At 39.9% G+C, this 19,853-nt stretch overlaps 4 protein-coding genes across 4 annotated transcripts; 2 read left to right on the top strand and 2 right to left on the bottom strand.

Moving 5' to 3' along the window:
* The first annotated feature begins 1,038 nt into the window (after positions 1–1,038).
* LOC111595860 lies at positions 1,039–1,848 on the top strand. Its single transcript, XM_023309779.2, has one exon. It carries the CDS (start codon positions 1,127–1,129, stop codon positions 1,778–1,780), a length of 654 nt encoding a protein of 217 aa, XP_023165547.2. The 5' UTR covers positions 1,039–1,126; the 3' UTR covers positions 1,781–1,848.
* A 2,067-nt stretch (positions 1,849–3,915) lies between these two features.
* On the top strand, positions 3,916–10,203 carry LOC111595810. Its single transcript, XM_023309706.2, has 2 exons — positions 3,916–4,066; positions 8,907–10,203. Exon 2 carries the CDS (start codon positions 8,922–8,924, stop codon positions 10,101–10,103), a length of 1,182 nt encoding a protein of 393 aa, XP_023165474.1. The 5' UTR covers positions 3,916–4,066; positions 8,907–8,921; the 3' UTR covers positions 10,104–10,203.
* LOC111595801 (beta-mannosidase-like) lies at positions 10,166–14,643 on the bottom strand. The gene is made up of 9 exons (XM_023309694.2): positions 14,295–14,643; positions 13,925–14,071; positions 13,348–13,861; positions 13,170–13,266; positions 12,802–13,090; positions 11,732–12,211; positions 11,246–11,667; positions 10,800–11,180; positions 10,166–10,486 (listed from the first exon to the last, which is right to left on the bottom strand). Exons 1-9 carry the CDS (start codon positions 14,443–14,445, stop codon positions 10,226–10,228), a joined length of 2,742 nt encoding a protein of 913 aa, XP_023165462.2. The 5' UTR covers positions 14,446–14,643; the 3' UTR covers positions 10,166–10,225.
* Positions 14,644–15,343: 700 nt separating this feature from the next.
* LOC111595371 (beta-mannosidase-like) lies at positions 15,344–19,326 on the bottom strand. Its single transcript, XM_023309064.2, has 10 exons — positions 19,068–19,326; positions 18,635–18,781; positions 18,057–18,573; positions 17,808–17,895; positions 17,581–17,755; positions 17,407–17,517; positions 16,861–17,346; positions 16,167–16,798; positions 15,920–16,102; positions 15,344–15,865 (listed from the first exon to the last, which is right to left on the bottom strand). The coding sequence occupies exons 1-10, from the start codon at positions 19,183–19,185 to the stop codon at positions 15,593–15,595; spliced, it is 2,730 nt and encodes a 909-aa protein (XP_023164832.2). The 5' UTR covers positions 19,186–19,326; the 3' UTR covers positions 15,344–15,592.
* Between the last annotated feature and the right edge of the window lie 527 nt (positions 19,327–19,853).

Below are 19,853 nucleotides of genomic sequence, written 5' to 3'. Positions count from 1 at the left end.
GAATTTTAAGTTATATTTTCAAAATTAAAAATTTGTATTTGTATGTAATAAAAAATGTGAATATTTAATAAATCCAACAATTGTATATGTGAGTTATCCTAATCATGAATAACTTATTTGTAATCCAGAAATATTAACCTTTGACCTTCAAATAACAATTACCGTCAAAAATTGGGATGATTTCGTTGACCTTGCAGGTGGAGTCGCCCGCATCTTTCAGTGCGACCTGTGCAGGTGTGTACATAAATATAAATATGTATTACTAATTACATAAAGTATAAGCCCCAAAAAAAAAACAAATTTTCCAAACATGATTTCGTGGCTTTGAACTAATACAAGGTCGCCTTAACATTTGTCAATTATAGATATGTACATATTATGCTGTTGTAACGGTTTCGATTTCCGCCGAGACTTATAAAAGACTTAAAACAAATAATTAAGAAATCATCGAAAAAACAATTTTGAGCTTTGTTGTCGTTCGCAAACAAATGTGAAATGCATGACAAAATAAAGAAAGAAAGACCAATTGCGACTTTAAAGCCCCATTTACGGCACTAAGAGTGTCTGTATCTGTTCAAAAGCAAGGTACGTTGCGGATTGCGATACCAATGACAGTTTCATTTTGCTGCTGTTTTCGCTGTGTTTGTTGCCAATTGTTGTTTTGCGTAAATTGAGCGTCTCAGGTAATTTTGACACATTTTAAAGTGTCAAGTGAGCAATTCAGTAACATTTGCATTTCTAGAAAACGTAACAAATACCAAACAATGAAAAACAATAAAAGAAACATTTTTAAAAAATGTATTTGGCTTATCATGTGAGGCACAACAAACAATGCTTCATAATTAACCAAATGAGTGCAGTTATTCTCGAGTTGCGGCTGCAGCCTGTTAGAGTTGAGTTATCATCAGCATTGCGATTTAGCATTGACACATTTTTCGTCAGTTGGAAATAATTGCAGCTAATAAATATTTTTCCACGCCATTTAGCCGGGTAACTAATGTGGTTAGAACTTTTCAAATGTATCGAATTGAGGCTAAATAAAGTACACATTGTGTTTGGACAATTGCACGGGAAAACACGCGCCCACACAAACAAATAAAAGTCCACAACCTATAAGTCGACAAGAATGATGAGTTGCCTTGCACCACTTTGGCTTCTGTCGGCGTTATGTATGCATTACGTATACGCACAGTATTACCAAACGGTACCAAGCGATGTGCTTAACTTTAATCTCTATGATCCTTCGAATGGCAAGCGATTGGTGCCCATACGATATTTACATTCACGCAACATCAACGATAATCTAATTGAGCTGCCCACGATGGGCCGGCCATGTTCCTGCCAGGACTACGCCTGCAAATGCTGCCTGGGCCTGGGCTTTGGCATGATGAGAGAGGGCCTGTGCGTTATGATCGTGTGCAGTCGACGGGACTTAAGTGTGCACTTTGGCGTTGAGTTGAACCACAGATCGGTGGCTAACTTTGACATATCGCCCAGGAATTTGCCGGATTTTTGTACACCCGTAATGCTGCCGATTCCCGTTTTTGCCTGCCTGCGACTTTATAACATACATATCATCGATCGGAGCTTGTACGTATGCATTTCGATGGTATTTAAGATACTTTTCCAGCAGATGTTTGAATACAAACTGAATTGCTTGGAGTTGAGCTTCAGTGGTGTGGCTGTTGTTGGTGAAATGGATTGGAATAAGGATCGGGTTCAGCTAAGGACGCATCCGAATCAATCGCCTAATAATAAACTTGAAATCTCTGCTGCATAAGTTCATTGTTGCTTATGGCTTATCCATGTACACTCATCCCCCCTCCACTCATTCTGCTAAATATTAAATCTAACAAAAGAAAAAAGTGAAATTTTGTTAATTAAAAAAAGCATTTTATTCAAAAGCCGCACCAACAAGAAACGACACAAAAAAGCGCTATGAAAATTGCGAAAATTGCTAATAAAAAGTTGGCCTAAGTGTGTGGCAGTTGCGTGCGTGTGTGTGTGTGTGTGTATGATGCGACTGCCTTGGATTTGTATCTGTATCGCAGCATCTTAAACAAGGTACACAGCTCATTGGAACACACCTACTTCTGGCCACTTTCGTTTAACCACTACGGCACATGGCAATTATTTTTCGGCCCGCTATCAAACGGCATGCATCTGAAGCCGACAAAACATTATTCGAGTACACAAGCTTAGTGGGACTACGAAGAAGAATTGGGGCTGGGGAGCGCCGTCGGCACTCTAGCTTGATGGGCTGCCAAATGGCAATTTGTCACTTTAAGCATTTAACTAATCGTAGTTAAAGCCTAACTCTTAGACTAAACAAATTTTATTAGCAAAGTTAAAGTTCAAATTACACTGGCCAATACAATTGGATGTAATTGTCTAACAAAGCATAGGAGCATGTTTTTGACGAATATGTACAAAATATCTATCCTTGAGATATCAAGGCATAAATGTTTATTTTTATTGAAAACATATGATGTCCTATCACATTGAATCTTGAAGCTATCTGAAAATAAGTCCTTAATTAAAATCTTCTTTAAGTCTTCGTCTGTTGAAAGAGATTTTCCGAAAAGAGTATGGGAAAATGAGTGTAGGGTAAATGCTCAGTAAATTCAAATAACAAATTCTAAGTTTAATTCTGATACTTGAGCAATAAGCTTGTTGGTCTGTGTAATTAAGAACTGCCTTTGTTGAGCACTGTTTGAAATTAAGTATATTTATTCGATTTTAATTTAAAATATAAATAAATTGCTTTAACTGCTTTTGCTTTGAACTGGTGTATGAAAATCTATTAAATACAGTTGAGTACATAATGCAGTGTAGATGGACATTAAAATATCAAAGGTCCGGTTAAACGATTTATTTGACGAAGAAACAGTCTGGCATTTTAAATAGAGCGAGGATATTTCGTTTAGTACTCTAAATTATTAATAAAAAAATTAAAACAATAAATTATTATTTAATTGAAATTAATAAAACTACATTGAACTCTCAATTATTTATTATTTTTAATTATAGTCGTTAGACTTCGAAAATTTATGAAAATATGCGAAAAAAATATATATTTAGAAATGTATTTTGCACTCATATCAACTTTGTATTTATATCCGAAGCAATTACTCACAACTAACTAATGTTATAACATTTGAAGATTATTTTTGGAGATATTTTAAAGCATTTTGTACCGCAGATTTTGTATATAATATTTAAAATCAGAGATAAATTATAGTTACTTAATTATCAAATCAACTGCAGTGATGCGAAACAAACGTCGTTGACTAGTGGATCGCCAAAAAAAAATGAAATATTGTGAATAAAATTTGAATCTCTGCATTCGCTCTCTTTGCTGCTGTTGTTGTTGTTGTGTGAGTTGTTGTAATTGCGCAATTGTTCGCAGATTTTTTGCCGCATTGTTGTTGCTTCGGTTTTTATTTGGCATGCTTTGCTTGAATTTTCGTCTGCTGCAGCCCCTTCGATCCACATTTTGTGCTTTTTCTCAGCTCTTGTATTTGTTTAGCTGTCTGACACTCAAGCTTCAACTCCAGCTCTAGCTACAGCTCGGTCTGGGTCTCTGTCTGAGTCCCAATCTAAGTCTCTTTGGCCAGCTGTTGCCGCTGCCGACATCGCCTCGGCGCTGTTGTATGTGTGAGTGTGTGCGTGTGTTAGTGGTTGTTACCGTTGCCAACAGCGCAGTTACCTTCGCTGCGTTTGTTGGCTGCGGCTGCTGTTGTTAAGTCGTTGTTGGTGTCGGCCTCCAAACACACATAGATCCATACATGTGCACATACACATGTGTGTTTGTATGCATAATAATTTTTACTTTTTTTCTGTCGTTTTCCAGCTCGATGCTTTTTTACTTGCAAGCAAAAGTTTTTCATTTGCGTTCAGTTGTATTTCGGTTCGCGTTGCGATCTGTCGCTTGGCTTGTTCGCAGATACAATAAAACTACAAAATAAGAGCCGTTTCTTGTTATCGCTGTCAGCAAGGCGTCCAGGAGCAGCAACTATTGGACTACTTAACAAACAGGATTTTAAGTCGAGCGTCAAAATATAATGTGAGTTATTGCTGAGATTTGATGAGGCGAAATGATATATTTTCAATTTAAAAAAATTTAATTTAAATATTCTTTGTAATTTGATAGTATTAAGATATAAAAGCTGTTGATTAGATTAAGCATGTAGAATGCAGCTCATAGAACATAATCTGCTAAGTATTTAGAGTCACATATTTAGTCTCATTCCATATATATTATGAGATTGATATCTTTTAATATAAAAGCGAGTGCTTTACAAAGTCGATAGGTCCACAGCTTGCCACATTTGTGCGTGGGATATAATGAGTTGGGGCAATAGCTATCCGCTTTTGGATAATATTTTAGGTGACAGGCCTTATCCGTCAAACCTACGGACCTTTACCTTGGCTTTCGATTGATGTGTCCGAAAGTAAAAAATTTCACTTTCAGTTGCGACACTTGGGCGCAAAAAAAAACCCAGGCGCCAAAACACATGTATTTACTCTTGTACTCTTGCCGTAAGCCGGAAAGTGCTTGCCAATGCTGACTAACAAGCATGTGTAATTAAAGATGCTGGCAAAAAAAGAAAAATAATAATAAAAAGTAATAATAAAAAAGAAAAAAACACATGAGTAAAAAACATTAATCTTAAGAAGAGACCAGCAAGGGCTACAGCATCTTTAAACTTTACGATCTTTCAAATTTCACATTTCATAGTCACAGCAACACAAAGTACAAATATGTTTAAGTGAAAAAAACAAAAAAATCATGTAAAGTTTCTCACTTTTGGGTGGGAAATGTTAATCATAAAAAGTAAAAGTGAAATTAATACAACGCCGGCAAGCATCAAAACCAACAACAACAACAACAAATTACATTAACCGCGCAGGCACATTTGCATTTTGCACATGACAACAACTGCAGCAACAACAACAGCACACAAACATTACAACAATCGCTGATAACAATAAGCAACGAACGTTCGATTGTTGACCCGACTACCAATGATATCGGACATCGTTAATCGACAACAGCTCCGATTTAGATTCATTAAATGCAGCGCACAACGTGCGAATATCGAAACAAAAGAGAAGAAGCAGAAGAAGAAGGCGCCGCTTGCTGCTGCTGTTGCCCATGTGAGGGGGCGTATACGTAATTTGAATGCACTCTTTGTTTGCCAGATCAATTGGAAATGCTCGCAACGTTGCCCATCGTAGCTGGGAAGTGGCTGTTGCCTTTTGATTGACAAACTGACAAGCGAGCCGACCAAGGGCCCTAGAAGAGCTGCTGATGCAAGAAAAGTGAGAGTTTTGTCTGAGCTGCTAGAAGCTGACACAACTCGAACTCGAACTCGAACTCGAGCTCAAGCTCAAGCTCAAGAGTCAATGTACAAGTCGGTGATTTGTATCACAGTTGCTAGCAATTGTGCTCAATTGTGCTTGTTGCTGTAAACTGTAAACGTAATACCCAATTAATGGCAAGCGGCACGCCTTGAGTGAGCAAGCCCATCATTAAATGTGCGCCGTCTGTCGCGCTTGCTTGTTGTCTGTTGTAGTAGTTTGTAGCAGTATGTAAATGCTGAGCGTTTTAAGTAGTAGCTAAGATAACGCCAGTGAAAAAGTGCAAACGACAATACGAAAAAATCCAAATTGCAAGAGATGAAACTAAGACCTAAACTTAAACTTAAATTGCACACACATAATAATAATTGCAGTTTGCATTTCGACACAGCTATGCTCATAATAGCAAGCCGCAGGGCTATGACTCCGACTCCGACTTCGACTTCGACTCTGACCATGCGCTGATAAAGTGTTTCAGTCGCACTTCCTGTCCCGCTTCGCTTCAAAACTTGAAGTGATGTAATTTTCATTGAACAAAAGTGGCCGAAAAAAGAAAGAAAAAAAGAAACAAAAATGACGCTACCAAGACGCAACGGCGAAGCTTCAAAAGGCGAAACACCAGGTGACGGCTACGAAACAAAGCGTCGACGTCGGCAGCGGCTGTGCCGTGACATTGAAGCTGAGATCGCTGGCATCGACGCAGCTGTTACCGGGCAGCGGCCTAAAAACGTTGGCCGACACTTAAGAAAAGGCTTATAGAAAAAGAGACCAAGCGCTCAATACCAAGCGTTGACTTCTTTTTGACGCTTGGTTTTTTTTTTTTGATTTGTTGTGCAAAAAGTAAAACTTGTTTTTGTTGTTATAGTGCGCGATGATTGCGACGATTTCATAACAACAAACCACACAGCCAGCGGTAGCAGCCAGTTGAACTGGGAGCGCGGCGCACTCAGCCGCGTCGCCGCAAACTCTGAGTTGAAAGTGAAAGTCAGCAAGTCGCGAGTTGCTAGTCGGCAGTCTCAGTTTGAGTTTGGGCCACGAGCACCCAGATTGACCGAGTCGTAGTCGTGCCGTGAACTTTACCGTGCGCATTTATTGAAATTGCAATTCACAATTCACAATTTACAATTCGCTTAATTGTTTTTCTCATTTTGTCGGTGAATTTTCACTCATTAGTGACTTGTTGGTGGCGGTACGCGGCGTATGCGTAATATCGCAGTTCATTCAGCCCAATTATGCAGCCAATCAATAGGCCAGGCTTAAATTGATCTGACGCAAATTGCGATAAATGGTACTGCAACTCGGCCATCAATCTTTGCCGCCACACTTAAATAGTTAGTTACTTATCAGATTGATTGGCGTGGGTAACGCCCTCGAGGCGTGATTGCAAATCAAGATTAATCAGACTGAAGCAGTCGTGAGTTAGAGTTCGGATACCAAAATAAGTTAAGAGCGCTGATAATGATTCTTATATGGATAAACCTGAAATGAACGTATACAATTTTGGTGCTCTTAGATTTTTAAGAATTTCCTCAGCATTTTATAGTATTGCGTGCATCGAAGAAGAGGCGAATATCGATTTCATATTTTTTCTAAATCCAATTAGTGGGGAAATATAAATATAGCTCGTAGGTTGACATTATATGTAAACAAGTTGAATTATGACCCCGTGTTATCAGACACAGTAATAATTATCTCTCAATCTAATATGTTATCTTTTTTTAGTAAATGCAATTTCAATATTTGTTGTAGACAATCTAAAAATATTAAATATTTTCTGATTACTTTGTGTTTATATATAGATAATAATTGTTTTCTTTAGACATGAAGACAACAAGAATTAGTTAAAGTATATTCTGTAAAATTCCAAGCTGCACTCCTTCATGAAATATTTTTAGAGATAGATCAATAATATGAACAGCGTTTGTTGAATATAGTATGTAGTATAGTATGAGCATATTAGATCATATCAATAAATAGTAAGATATTTTTAGATGCGACACCTCTGAGTGAATTTAAAACAGTGGACATCCCCTTTTAGATAAGAGCTTGAGAAACTTGAACTTGCTGTGAAAATTGTATCAGTGAAGTGTGCGCCAGGTGCATAAGCCTAAGATGGTCAAACATGTTGTTGTTGTCAAAGGCAATGCATTGACTTTGACGGGAATGCAGCTGCTCAGCTGTTGAAAATCAGCTCTAGTCTACTAGGGCTTAACAGCTTAACGCAATTGCAATGTTTGAACACTATGAAAAGAGCGTGGCACTGGCAATTTAACGCCCAAGCTGCTAGGAGTTGTCACATTGCCATTGAGTGGAAAAAATGTTGGTGCCGGCAATCGACAATCGACAACCGACAATTTCCTCATGCCACAGCGGCAAACGAAAGTTAGGCATTGCATTTTTTAATTGCTGTTTCGCTTTCTGAGCCCAGCTCACCAACAACAGCAACACAGACACACACACACACATAGACACGCAGATGCAATAAAAAAAAGTTTGCAGATGCACTCGGGTTGTTTGGCTGCTTGACTGGTTGTCAATAATTAAATAAAGAGCACCACAAGCGCCAATAATGAGCTGAAATCCAACGAGGTGTTGAAAAGTATAACAACACGAGTCAAGCCAAGGCTAATTAACCGGTGTGAAAACAGGAACAAATAACATTTGAAGATCCGCATAAAGCCGTAACTAGATGTATTGAAAAGCTAGTTGATTATCATTTGATATAAAAATCAAAGTAATAAAGGAGAAGCTTATTCATTTTATCTCAGTGCTTCAAGTTCTTTCACAAAAAAATATTTGTGTTTAAAAGTGATTTCAGAATAGAAAAATAATAAATATAAGTTCTAAGTTTTTCTTATAAATCTTTGGATTGCATTTATTTATTATTTATCAACTTTTAATTTCGATTTGTTCATTGATATTCTTGACACCAACTCAAAATATTATTCCAACCAGAGAGCTCTTCCAGAGTGTTATCACAGTGCTTCGTGAATAAAGTCTACTTCTTTATTTATGTTATTTTGAGCTAAAAAGCAATTAATTGGAAATTAATATCAGACACATTTGAATAACAGCATTTTTCTCACGATACAAAAATTATCTTTCACACAACGCCTTTTTGGATTTGTTGCGAAAGAAATAGTCAAATGTAACAAACTTAAAAACATAATTTATCTTTATCAAAGTTCATTAATTAACCTTTAAAAAGGTAGAAAGCTGTGTTAAACCAAACGGCAATCATAATTTACGTAAGGCAACGATGCGTCTTAGTAAGGCTTAAGATGCGTTCCATGGGAACGAAAAACTTTACTTTAAGGTGTTACCCATGAAAAGGTATACTAAACGCTATATATATATAGCAAATTTTATGATACATGTACTCGTTTATAGTCAGCGCACAGTTGAGTTGAAGCTGTTGGAATGTTGCAATAAGAAGTTGTTGCGGAATTGAAGATTGTTCACCCAGTCAAAACACATATATAATATAATGGTGGCGAAATTAACTCTCACTAATTTGTAACAATTTTGCATCAATTTCACAGCGTGCGCACCAAAAGATGGCGACAGTAACGACTGCAAGGGCAACCTCGGCAACTGGGCGTATGAGTGTTGTAGCCTTAATTATTTTTGCTGCGCTGCTGATGGGCGTAACTGATGGCAGCAATGGCTACGTTAGCGGTGGCAGTCCCGCCACCGGTAGACCTTCACTACTACGCACCGAATTACGCTTTGGGCGCAATCTGGATCCATCAAAGGTGCGCGTGGTGAACGTGAAGTCGAGCCAAGGGGAAGATGTAGAGATTCTCGTAGGCAAGAACAGCCGTAAAGCTCGTGCCGAGGAGGCAGCTGGTTCATTCTTTGTGCGCAGCTCGGATGTCAAGCGGCCAGCGGATCAAGCCAGGAGCGCCAATGCCAATCCCAGTGGCCGTCAGCTAGTTTTCGAACATACACCAGCACTGCTGAAGCAGAGTGAACTGGCACTGCAGCAGCAGGACTATCGTCAACGCAAGGCCGAGGCAGAACAGCGACAGGCTAAGTTTATACAGCTGCAGCTGGCCAAGGCGCAAAGCAAAGCATTGGAGCAGCGGGCACTAGACATCGGGAGCAGTTCGCGAAATGGACGTCAGCTCGGCAGTAACGCTGCCTGGCAGCCAATGTATTTCCAAGCACAGCCCACGGCATTTAACAACAACTTCTCGCTTGGCATTGAGCGCCAGTGGCAGCCGTACACCTACGCTGCTCCAGTGGAAGCACAGCCACGCGTACTGCGTCAGGCGCAAGATACACCAATCAGTTTTCCCGGTGACCAGCAGTATGCGGCCTCTGAGCCGCTGGAATATTTTAGCCGAGATGCACGCGCTTATCCTAACCACAGATCACGTCCACCACAGAATCTGATCACCAAGCACAACTACAACGCCTTGCCTCAGAAATCGAAATTTGTCAGCTACATGCCACATTCTGTGGTGGTAACGGCCAGTGCAGGCGTGGCTGCACCTTCAGCCACACCTTCACGCCGACCTGCTCAGGCCAGTCCGCATCGCAACCCCATTGGCCAGAGCACGCACAACGTCGTCGATGGCCCCGCAGTCACCCTCATCGAAGGTGTCCGCGTCCCAGACACTCCCGAGGACAAGGTGAAGACCTGGCGCAACGCGCGTGTGCTCAACAATCAGCTGGTGCCATATCCCGAGGGCTACACGCCGCCACGTGTCCAAATGCCCAGCTTTGACAGATAGGCGAGAACAGCGTGTGCTTCAACACAGGCGCACTTAAAATATTTCTATTATATTTATTGATTTGTTTTATTGTTAAGTTATTTATAAATGTTACATTCAACTTGAAAAGTATATGCCCACAGCTAATGCATAAACTGATTTACGGTCCAGATATTAAAGTTGTTCTTGCGCCATATGCGCAAGCAGGAGTTGGTTTCTATGGTCGCATGCACCACATGAACGGGCGTTGTTTGCATGTAACCATTCTCAGACAGTTTGTAGCGATAAGGTAGCTGTAGCTCAATGTAAACAAAGACCGCAGGATACTTCACCTTGATTGTGAGGCTGATACTGTTCCGTTTGATAGTAGGGGTTTCTACGCACATTTTCGAGGTGATCTCGTACTGCGAAAAGAATTTTATAATTTTTGAATTCTCAAAGAAAAGACTGATTTTATCTAATTTATAAACTTCTGGGGGGAAAAGAAATATTAATTAATTTAATATATATCTACCCCAGAAAAAAGGGATTACAAAAAGAATTGGAATAGTTATAAACTTTTCTGGTTCTTCTGTAAGGCAATCAGTATGAGAGAGAATGGGAATAATGCGCATCAGGAATATAAGAATCCGAGGGTTTTGCTTCTGCCATATTCTTGCTACTCGTGATCGATGTAGATAGTAAAGTACAGTATTCACTGTAACAGGGCGTACTCACCTCTAGCTCCGGATCAGTAATGCCCTCAGCACTGGCAATGTTACTAGGAAAGTAGTAGGTGCGAGAGATTGGCTTTTGACCGCGTCTCAGCTGAAACTCCAGATAGGCATTGTGCTCGTTGAAATCACCCTTTAACAACTCATTTACTGGTATGACCTTATCATATTGTACACCATTGGGGCGTAGGGTAACCGACCAGTTGGTGGAGTTGCGTGGCATTAGCTGCGACCATAGATGAATGTTGGCAACGACATTCAAATTTTCAGTGTTGATAGTTGGTTTGTCACAAACCAATGAGATGTTTAGAGATTTTGTGGGCTTGTCATAGAGCGCCATAATGGCAACTGGAGCAAGAAAGTCACGGGCCCAATAGTGTAGCAGCTTTATAAGGAGTAAGAAAAACTGGCGTTAATAGCCATATATAAAATATAATAACTGTAACTCACTTTCCAGTTTCCATAGAAATCGATGCCAGACCACGATGGAGCTACCCAGACATCGTTTAGCTGCCAGTAGAGTGCACCCATTGTATTGTGCTCTGTATCGCGCATAGTGCGATACAGCTCCGTCTCCACCTTAGTGGCCATGGCATGCGATATTTGACTGAAGTAGATAAGCGCCTGATTATAGTCCTTGTCCTCGGGCAATGGCAGCGGCAAATGACGATGCACCTGTGTGGTGATGGGCACCATAGCAAGAGGGTGGTGCTGTCGATGTCCCATTAGTTTGGTCAGATCAATTTCATCACCTTTGATGCGATCCCAAGCATATGATCCAGGAAGCGATTGAACGCCATACTCGCTAGCGAATCGCGGTCGTGGGTAAATACTTGGATCCCAAGCATCCTTTAAGTAGTCATAGAAGTGAACTGCAGGCAAAAAGATGTGTTAGATGAGTTCATTAAGCTTATTGTGATATTCATCAGAATATACCATCCCCATTGTGATTATCCTGTGGATTCTCTGATATGTAGTTGTCCCTCTCACTTGCCTTGCCATTGGACGGCGACGATACCAACGGCTCGGGGCGGTTGTTGTGGGAAACAATTTTCAGCTCGTGTAGGACAGTGCCCAGGTACAACTCGCGGTATTCGGCCTTAAAGCGATCGAGATCCTGATACGTATGATACCAGTTCTGCACGAGCGCCGCCTCATTCTCATTATTGCCAGCAAAAATAGCAATACTTGCGTGGTGGGACAGACGCTTGGCATTCTGTCGCACCTCTTCGCTCACTGAGGCAAGAAATTCGGGTGTTGTTGGGTACATGGCGCAGGCGAACATCATATCCTGCCAAATAAGTATGCCCAGACTGTCGGCCATATCGTAGAAATAGTCCGATTCATAAATACCTCCACCCCAAACACGTATCATATTCATGTGAGCTTCCTTGGCTGATTCCAGCAAATAAGCAACTGAAAGGATGTAAGCGTTATTCATATATTTATTCCTGAGCATATAGAAAATGGATAAATAAAATAAATAAGATTTATTCCAAACTATATATAAAATTTGGAAGTAAGAATATCCATTCTACTCAAACGCTTTTATTTTGACCAAAGCTTTATTGCAATCTCTCTATGGTATTGCTATTACCTATTGGTTACTTTCTGTCCCCAATATCGATAAGTATAGATTTTCAGATAATATGACAAATGTCAGAGAACATACAGTATGCAGGGCAAAAATAACCATATCGACAGAATAATTTTTACAACAGCCGCAGATGCTTGGCTAATGGGTATCTGCTTGTCATGCTCTTGACATATTTACAAAAATTCTAAGTAAATATTTTTATAACAGAAATGCAATTCAGTTTCAGTATCAGTATCAGTAACATCAGTTAATTCAATTCAATTCAAAATAATGGGGTAAACCCAATCTTACATATTACTTGTTTAAATTAATTAAAATGGGCTTTTCCATGTGGTAATCAATTTATAATTAGTTCGTATTTTCAATTGTAATTGGTTCGTCTATAACATATTTGAATTGATATACTTACTTCTTTCTGGAGTTTGTTGCTCTGGCAATATATGGGATGGTATGTAGTTGCTGCCCTTCATGAACATCTCCAGGCCGTTGACACGAAAGAGAAAAGTGTTTCCTCGACCATCCGGCGCTGGACGCTCAATTAGCTCCAATGTACGAAAGCCAACGCGCAGCGACTTATGTGACTCGGTCTTGGCACGCGGCTCTAGTCCAGATGCGCTCAGGTAGGCGTTCAGTGTAAAGTGCAGCGGATAGAGCTTCTGTTCACCATAGCCGTTGGGCCACCAGACAACGACATCCTCCTGCACAAACAACAAATGCACTTGACACAGTTGCCAATGAGCTGAATTGACGGCCAAACAATTAGCAGGCGGTACTCACAATTGGCACAGCCTGATCAAAGACAATTACGGGTGCCAAGTAGCTGATCGGCTTAGTGGTGTATGTGTCTATGATCACCGTCCGGTTCAGTAGCTCGCTGCAAGCGTTCAACCGTTTCATGTTTAGCAGATCGCCAGCTTTATAAAGTGATTGAGGGAAATTTTCAAGGTCTACTTACACGGCATAGAAGACTATCTGAGCATAAAAGTTATCTTTCACGTTGGTGTCCATATAGCAGCTAATGTGCATGTTCCAGTGCGTTGCGTTGCGACTGATGTCCACGTCGACGTCACGTAGCAGCGCCACTTCATACATCTCTAGCTGCACACTCTTCCACAGACCCATTGAAGGCACCGCCGGCCCCCAGTCCCATGCAAAGCTGGCCTGCATCTTGCGCAGCATATTCACGTGGCATTCACCATGATAGCGTTCTGGTGGACATGCTGGCGGCACACTGAGCTTTTCAGAGTCCAGGGCCCGCGCCTTGGCTAGAGCTGCCCACACTGGCGATTTGATTTCCACCTCCAGTACATTGTCCCTCTCCAGAAGTTTGGTCACATCATACGAGTAGCGCACAAACATATTGTCCGTGCGTCCCAAGAGTCGGCGATTCAGTCGAATCTCGGCTACTGTGTCGATTCCATGGAAGGTCAGATTAAAGCAGCGCACACGCTTATAGTGCTCCACATCAACTGAACATGTTTGAGTTTAAGTGATTATAATACATCTGCAGTGGATGCTCATGCTGCACTCACACTTAAATTCATTTATATATGTCCAATTGTCGTAGGCCAGCCAACGAAGATTCACATCGTTGTACGCATCCAGCACATTGGGCGATCCGGGATAAAAGGCACTGTATATGCCTGAGGGGAGTGTCTGATTTTTGAATAGGGTAAGAGCTGCAACAGAAATTCACACACTTTAAACAATACTCAAAGAATGTCTTTCATCTATTTGATGCAAGTAATAAACTAAACACACACAAAAAAGTCTCGATAAGCAACAATCACTCAATGCTGATTGTGTGGTCATTCATGGAGTGTGCTGTTGTTGTTTTAATTTCGGTTAATTCGATTAATAGAATTATGACTGACAGCTGCTTAAAATTTGACTACTACTTACACGCGTTTTGATTAGATATACTCCAATTAGTGCTCAGCTCGATAACTTCGACGGCGTCGCCTTTGACCCGCGTCCCCATCAACAGGTAGAGCAACAGTCCAAGCCTAAATAATTGACGGTCATAAAGCTGACTAGATAGCCAACACCTCATTTTTGTATTTGCACAGCAGCGGGTACAAAGTTATTTCAGAATTTGGCAAACTTCTTTAAGTTTCCGGAGGCTGTTTCGTTGCTAAAAAAGCAACAACCTAAATTACTTATTGTATTTATATACAGTTTTTTGTTTAAACTTTGATTTCTTTACGCTGCTTCCCGAAGTGCAAATATGTGTACGTCTGTCACCGGGAAAGGCTACTAATAGACTGCTGAGTACTGACAGCAGTCGGCCGATACTTGACGATCGCCGATCGTCAGCTTCTAGAGAGAGTAGCACCACTGAGAGCCAGAGAGAAAGAGGGAGTGGGAGAGAGGGAGAGAAATATTATTTGTGTTGATAACACAAGCTAACAAAATTGTAGCTTCATAATGCCACACGAATGTTTTCTTTCATTTATTTTTATTTTTGGTTTGATTGTATTTATATTAGATATATATAAAATATTTATTAATATAAAGACACAATTATTATATCATATCATACACATATACATAAACGTACATATACGTATATCTCAACCTGACCATAAAAACGTTAACGTTGCACAGTAAAAGTTAAAATATATAACTCAGTTTAAGCAGAGACAAATTTGCTTACTACAAAAAAAAAAAAAAACACTTTCCTTAGTAGCTATTATTTTTAGCGTGTCAATCTTAAATTTAAATATAACAATAGAAAAATATTTAACGATTGGAAAAGTCCATTTAATAGTCAAAGAAAGAGTTGCGAATGCTCAACCAGGAGATATCCAGCACAGTGAGAGGACAAAACTAACTCTATCTAATTTTATTAGTATTTAAGTTAAATTTATTTATATATGATTTATGAACTTCAACATTAAAGCCTAAATTCCCATTTCAATGTATAATTGGATTAAATAATAATTGCAATATTAGATAACCTATATCTTGGTTTGTTGTGTCCCAAAATACAATCGCTACACATTTTATATTCAGAATCATCGCTATCTATAGATTGGGATTTGAGCACAAAGATTGAGAAGCTTCTTGGGGTAAATTTAGGCATTGCATTTTGGATCAAATTCATGAATAAGAGTTCAAAATCATTTTCTAATATTGCCTGAGTAATATGTTTATTTTAAAGTGTATTATTTAAATATATATTTTAGGCAATATAATACTCAAAGCATATATTGATTCATAGTCTTTACACTGATGTGCTCAGAATTGAGTGTTATGCAAGACAAATCATTTTTTATCTCCAGGTAGATATTTTGCAGCGGCACCGTCTGCGTAAACCCATTCATGGAGAAAGTGTGCATTTGATTTGCATATTCAGGATCAGTCAGCTCCAAGTAAACGAACAGCGCTGGGTATTTAATCGTAATACGCAAAGTAAACTTGTTTGTGTAGTGCGAGTTCGTGTTGCTGCATTCAACATCGATAACATCGATCTATTTAAAAAAGATACTTAAAAGAGAATCCAACACTTATGTCTAAATACTTACATTCAGTTTCGGATCTTTTATGCCAATAATATCCTTAATGGGTACCGGGTAGAAAAAGTTCTTTGCCACTACCCGATCCTCCTCATCCTTTAATAGAATTTCCAAGAAAATTTCCTCCTTGGAATGGTGTTCGTATAGTACAGACTCCAGAGGTATGACCAGCTGATCTATCGAACTTGAGCGCTGCATAAAAGCCAAAGTTAATTTCATAATCATCGATGGGTATAACTGTACTTATGACTCCTACCAGACCAATGGCTCGAGCGATGGCCTTTTTGGAAAATATATCCTTCCAGAGAAATGTATTAATGAAAATATTATACAGTTTCACATCGGGACTTTCCATGTAGTCTTCACGCGTAATAGTTATATTCAGCTGATCTCGTTCATCGTTATATAGTGCAATGATATTGGTGGCCGCCAGGAAATCTTTGGCCCAGTAGTAGACCATCTTGTAGTTGCCAAAGAAATCAATGCATGACCAGGTGGGCGCCAACCAAACATCGTTCAATTGCCAGATAAGAGCTCCCATTGTCTGATAATCGCCACGCCTGCTCCGAAACACATCTATTGCCAACTTGGTGGTAAGGGCCTGTGACACCTGACTAAAGTAGATAAATTCGTCGATGTTGTCCTCCCAGTTTTGCAGTGTAAATGGAAGCTGGTAAGCTATTTGCTGCAATAGCGGTATAAAGCCTTTGGGATCATGCTGACGCTGGCGTATTAAAGCCGCCAGGCTTGCATCACTCTTATCCTCGCCAAGGACGCGTTGCCAGGATGAGCGCATCGGCAGACTCGCATAACCGAATTCAGTGACGAAGCGAGCCTGTGGATAAATATTCTGCGCGAGCGCATCTCTTTCATCCTCATAGATATGAACTGAATTCATAAAATGAATTTTGATATTTAATTGAATTTAGCATAAAATCGGTGATATTTACCATCGCCATAGTCTGGACTCTGCGGATCCTTGGCTAGTTCTTTGCCAGGCTCTATTATGCCCAGCGAAGGCGTGGAAATCATGGGACCTGGTCGCGGATTAAAATCGTTCCGGGAGATAATGTCTAGTTCAGCACACAAATTTCCCACGAAGAGCAGCTTGTATTCGTCCTCCAGTCGCTTCGCTTCCGCGCCAAAGTCCGATCGATTTTTCACCAAATATAATTCGATCTCATTGTTGGTCACAATCAGGGCTAGGCTAGCATGGTAGGCGAGTCGTTGGGCGTTTTGCACTGTCTCTTGACGCATAGAAGCCATGAGTTCACCATCGATGGGATAGGTTGCCTTTGTAAAGGTCATGTCCTGCCATACCAATAGCCCATAGGTATCAGCCAGGCTGTAGAAGCTGTCCGACTCATAGAGGCCACCGCCCCAGACTCGAATCATATTCATATTTGCATCATGGGCCGAATTCAAAAGGTGTTTCACTGTTAATATACAGATTTATTAGAGAATACCATTTATTTAGATGGATGTCAATCTCTTACATGTTTCCGTTTCGGCCGATAACTCAGGTAACGTCTGCGCCGGCACATAGTTCACACCCTTCATAAAGATGGGATGACCGTTAACGCGGAAATAAAAGGTTCGTCCCCTTGCTGAAATAACACAAATGTATTTAGTAACATATTGAAATGCCATGCCTTCACTTATTTCCCCACCATCTTTATCCTCCACCAACTCGATGGTACGAAATCCAATATGCAGCAGCTTTTGCGAATCAGTTCGTGAGCTTAGCCTGGGCTCCCCACTGCTGCGATAGGTTTTTATGCTGAACATTACTGGATAGAGCTGCTGTGTGCCATAGCCATTCGGCCACCAGAGCTTGACTTTCTCCTAACCATTATTAGTGATAAAATAAGGCATGTCTAGGGCAAATAGTACGTACTTTTGGTATATGAATCTGAAACTCCAGAGTGGGTGAAGCATAGCTTAGCTGCTTCTCTTCTATGATAAATGGTTCATCCAATAGCTGGCTAGAGATACGTATAACAAATATATTATATATATATATATATATATGACTGCGAGAAAAATTCTTCAAATTAAGTTAAATTGATCTTCAAATTTCTAGCTGTTATACATGTAGCCAGGTCCAGGTCGGTATAGGTAATATATTCACTTAATCTATGCTTACCTGGCATACACGAAAAGTTGCACATAGAATTTTTCGGAATCAGGCGTATTTAGAATAGCACGACAGTCCATTATCCAGTGGGTATCGGTGCGTTTGATGGCCACATCCACATCTCGTAATATTGCGACTGTATAGTACTCAATGGTAACCGGTTTCCAGATGCCGGATGACAGGGCTGCAGGATTCCACGCGCCACCAAAACTCATTTGCATCTTGCGCAACATGTTACGATGGCATTCAACATCACCACGAGATTCCGGACAGCTGGGTGGAGCACTATTGCCCTTTTGCTCCAGTTCCTGGACACGTGCATTTGCCTCCACCAGCGGAGAGAGTATCTCGATCTCTAGATTATTTTGATTGGGACTAAAGTTCAGTAAATGACCCACGGAATAGGAGTAACGGATGAACATGTTGTCTGTTTCGCCCAGAAGCTCGCCATTTAACCAGATCTTGGCCACTGTATCAATGCCATGGAATGTCAGATTGACCAAACTGTCTTGACCTAATTCATTGGCTAAAGAATTCTTTATGTAGAGAAAATTGGGAATATAAAAAATTTGAAAAGATGTGCAAACCCGTTTCAAATTTTCTGCTGTAGATCCAAGTCTTGTTCGCAATCCAACGAAGCTTAACATCGTTGTCCGGTGCAAGCAGATCTCCGTATTTATCCTTAACAGCTGTATAAACGCCGGAAGGTATTTTTGCCACACTGAATTGCATCGCTGAAAATACAATAAAAATATGTTATTAAACATTCCCAAATCACTGAAGTTGCATTTCATAAATTTTACAACCAATTAATAGCCACAAGCGTTGATAGCTACAAATCGAAGTCGACGTCAGATACTTTATCTTATCGCAGATATACAACCGTTTGTGTATTTCTGGGGAGGCCGGGGACTATGCGAAATTCAATATTTGACACTGAATCAAATCAATTTGGTATTACTCAGCGCAGTCATGCAGTCGAGAAATAACACTGATTAAGGTAAATTTATAAATACTTACTGGAGTCTCCGTCCCTCAAGGTCCAGCCCTTGGTTAACTCATCGACTTGCACATTCTTCGCCTCTAATGGTATAAGTACGAGTGTAGAAAGACATAAAAAGTTTATTATTTTTAACATGATTTCTTTGTTTTCAATCAGTGTCGCAGTCAGTTAATTGACATCTTTTAGAAAGCTCTTTGTTATTGTTTGAATCTTATCACTGATGTAGACGTTTCTTGTATTAATTTTCCACGATTTTTAGAACACAATGTATCGAGTCGGAATCACGTTAATAACTGAACAATTGGCAAAGTCTACAAAACTTTGGGACCCACTTATGGCTAGGCTTATCAGACTGATTGGCTGTGGTGAGATTGCCTCAGCACAGCATATACGTAGCGTAGCACAATCATCTAACCATAGTGTAAGCTATGGGCATCTGGTGAAGTTGAGTTGGATAACATATACATAAATTCTCTTTTGATAACTGAAAGTATCATAAGTTAGTAGAAGCGAACTGAGACTGAGACCAAGAAATTAATTAAAGCTAGTTAAAGGTAAGCAGTCACATCCCCTGTAAGACTTAAGGATTAGGAATATTTGAAATACTTTGCTTTGCTTTAGTCCGTTTGATATATGCACATACAAATATATCTTAAAACTTCATATACTTTTCTTGAATATGTTTTTTATTTGTCATTTTCATAGTTTGAAAACATTAAGTACACAATTTTCGCAAGTTTTCCATACATTTTACGTTTAATCACATTTAGAAAATATACAGCATTATTTCTAAGCTAAGATAG

This window comes from Drosophila hydei, unplaced genomic scaffold (assembly GCF_003285905.1).
Source record: "Drosophila hydei strain 15085-1641.00,03,60 unplaced genomic scaffold, DhydRS2 tig00000063-arrow-pilon, whole genome shotgun sequence".
NCBI lineage: Eukaryota > Metazoa > Arthropoda > Insecta > Diptera > Drosophilidae > Drosophila > Drosophila hydei.
Note: the sequence above shows the minus strand (reverse complement) of the source record. Positions and strands in the feature narration are given on the sequence as shown.

What these genes read in the sequence shown, in the direction of transcription:
- LOC111595860 (XM_023309779.2), top strand. Translation starts at nt 1,127, where the DNA reads ATGATGAGTTGCCTTGCACCACTTTGGCTTCTGTCGGCGTTATGTATG.
- LOC111595810 (XM_023309706.2), top strand. Translation starts at nt 8,922, where the DNA reads ATGGCGACAGTAACGACTGCAAGGGCAACCTCGGCAACTGGGCGTATG.
- LOC111595801 (XM_023309694.2), bottom strand. Translation starts at nt 14,445, where the DNA reads ATGAGGTGTTGGCTATCTAGTCAGCTTTATGACCGTCAATTATTTAGG. An exon ending in GCAACAAACTCCAGAAAGAA is followed by an intron (nt 12,212 to 12,801) that starts GTAAGTATATCA and finishes ACATCCTTTCAG; the next exon opens with TTGCTTATTTGCTGGAATCA. An exon ending in GGATAATCACAATGGGGATG is followed by an intron (nt 11,668 to 11,731) that starts GTATATTCTGAT and finishes TTTTGCCTGCAG; the next exon opens with TTCACTTCTATGACTACTTA.
- LOC111595371 (XM_023309064.2), bottom strand. Translation starts at nt 19,185, where the DNA reads ATGTTAAAAATAATAAACTTTTTATGTCTTTCTACACTCGTACTTATA. An exon ending in TTCAGATTCATATACCAAAA is followed by an intron (nt 17,756 to 17,807) that starts GTACGTACTATT and finishes AATAATGGTTAG; the next exon opens with GAGAAAGTCAAGCTCTGGTG. An exon ending in GAGTCCAGACTATGGCGATG is followed by an intron (nt 16,799 to 16,860) that starts GTAAATATCACC and finishes TTATGAATTCAG; the next exon opens with TTCATATCTATGAGGATGAA.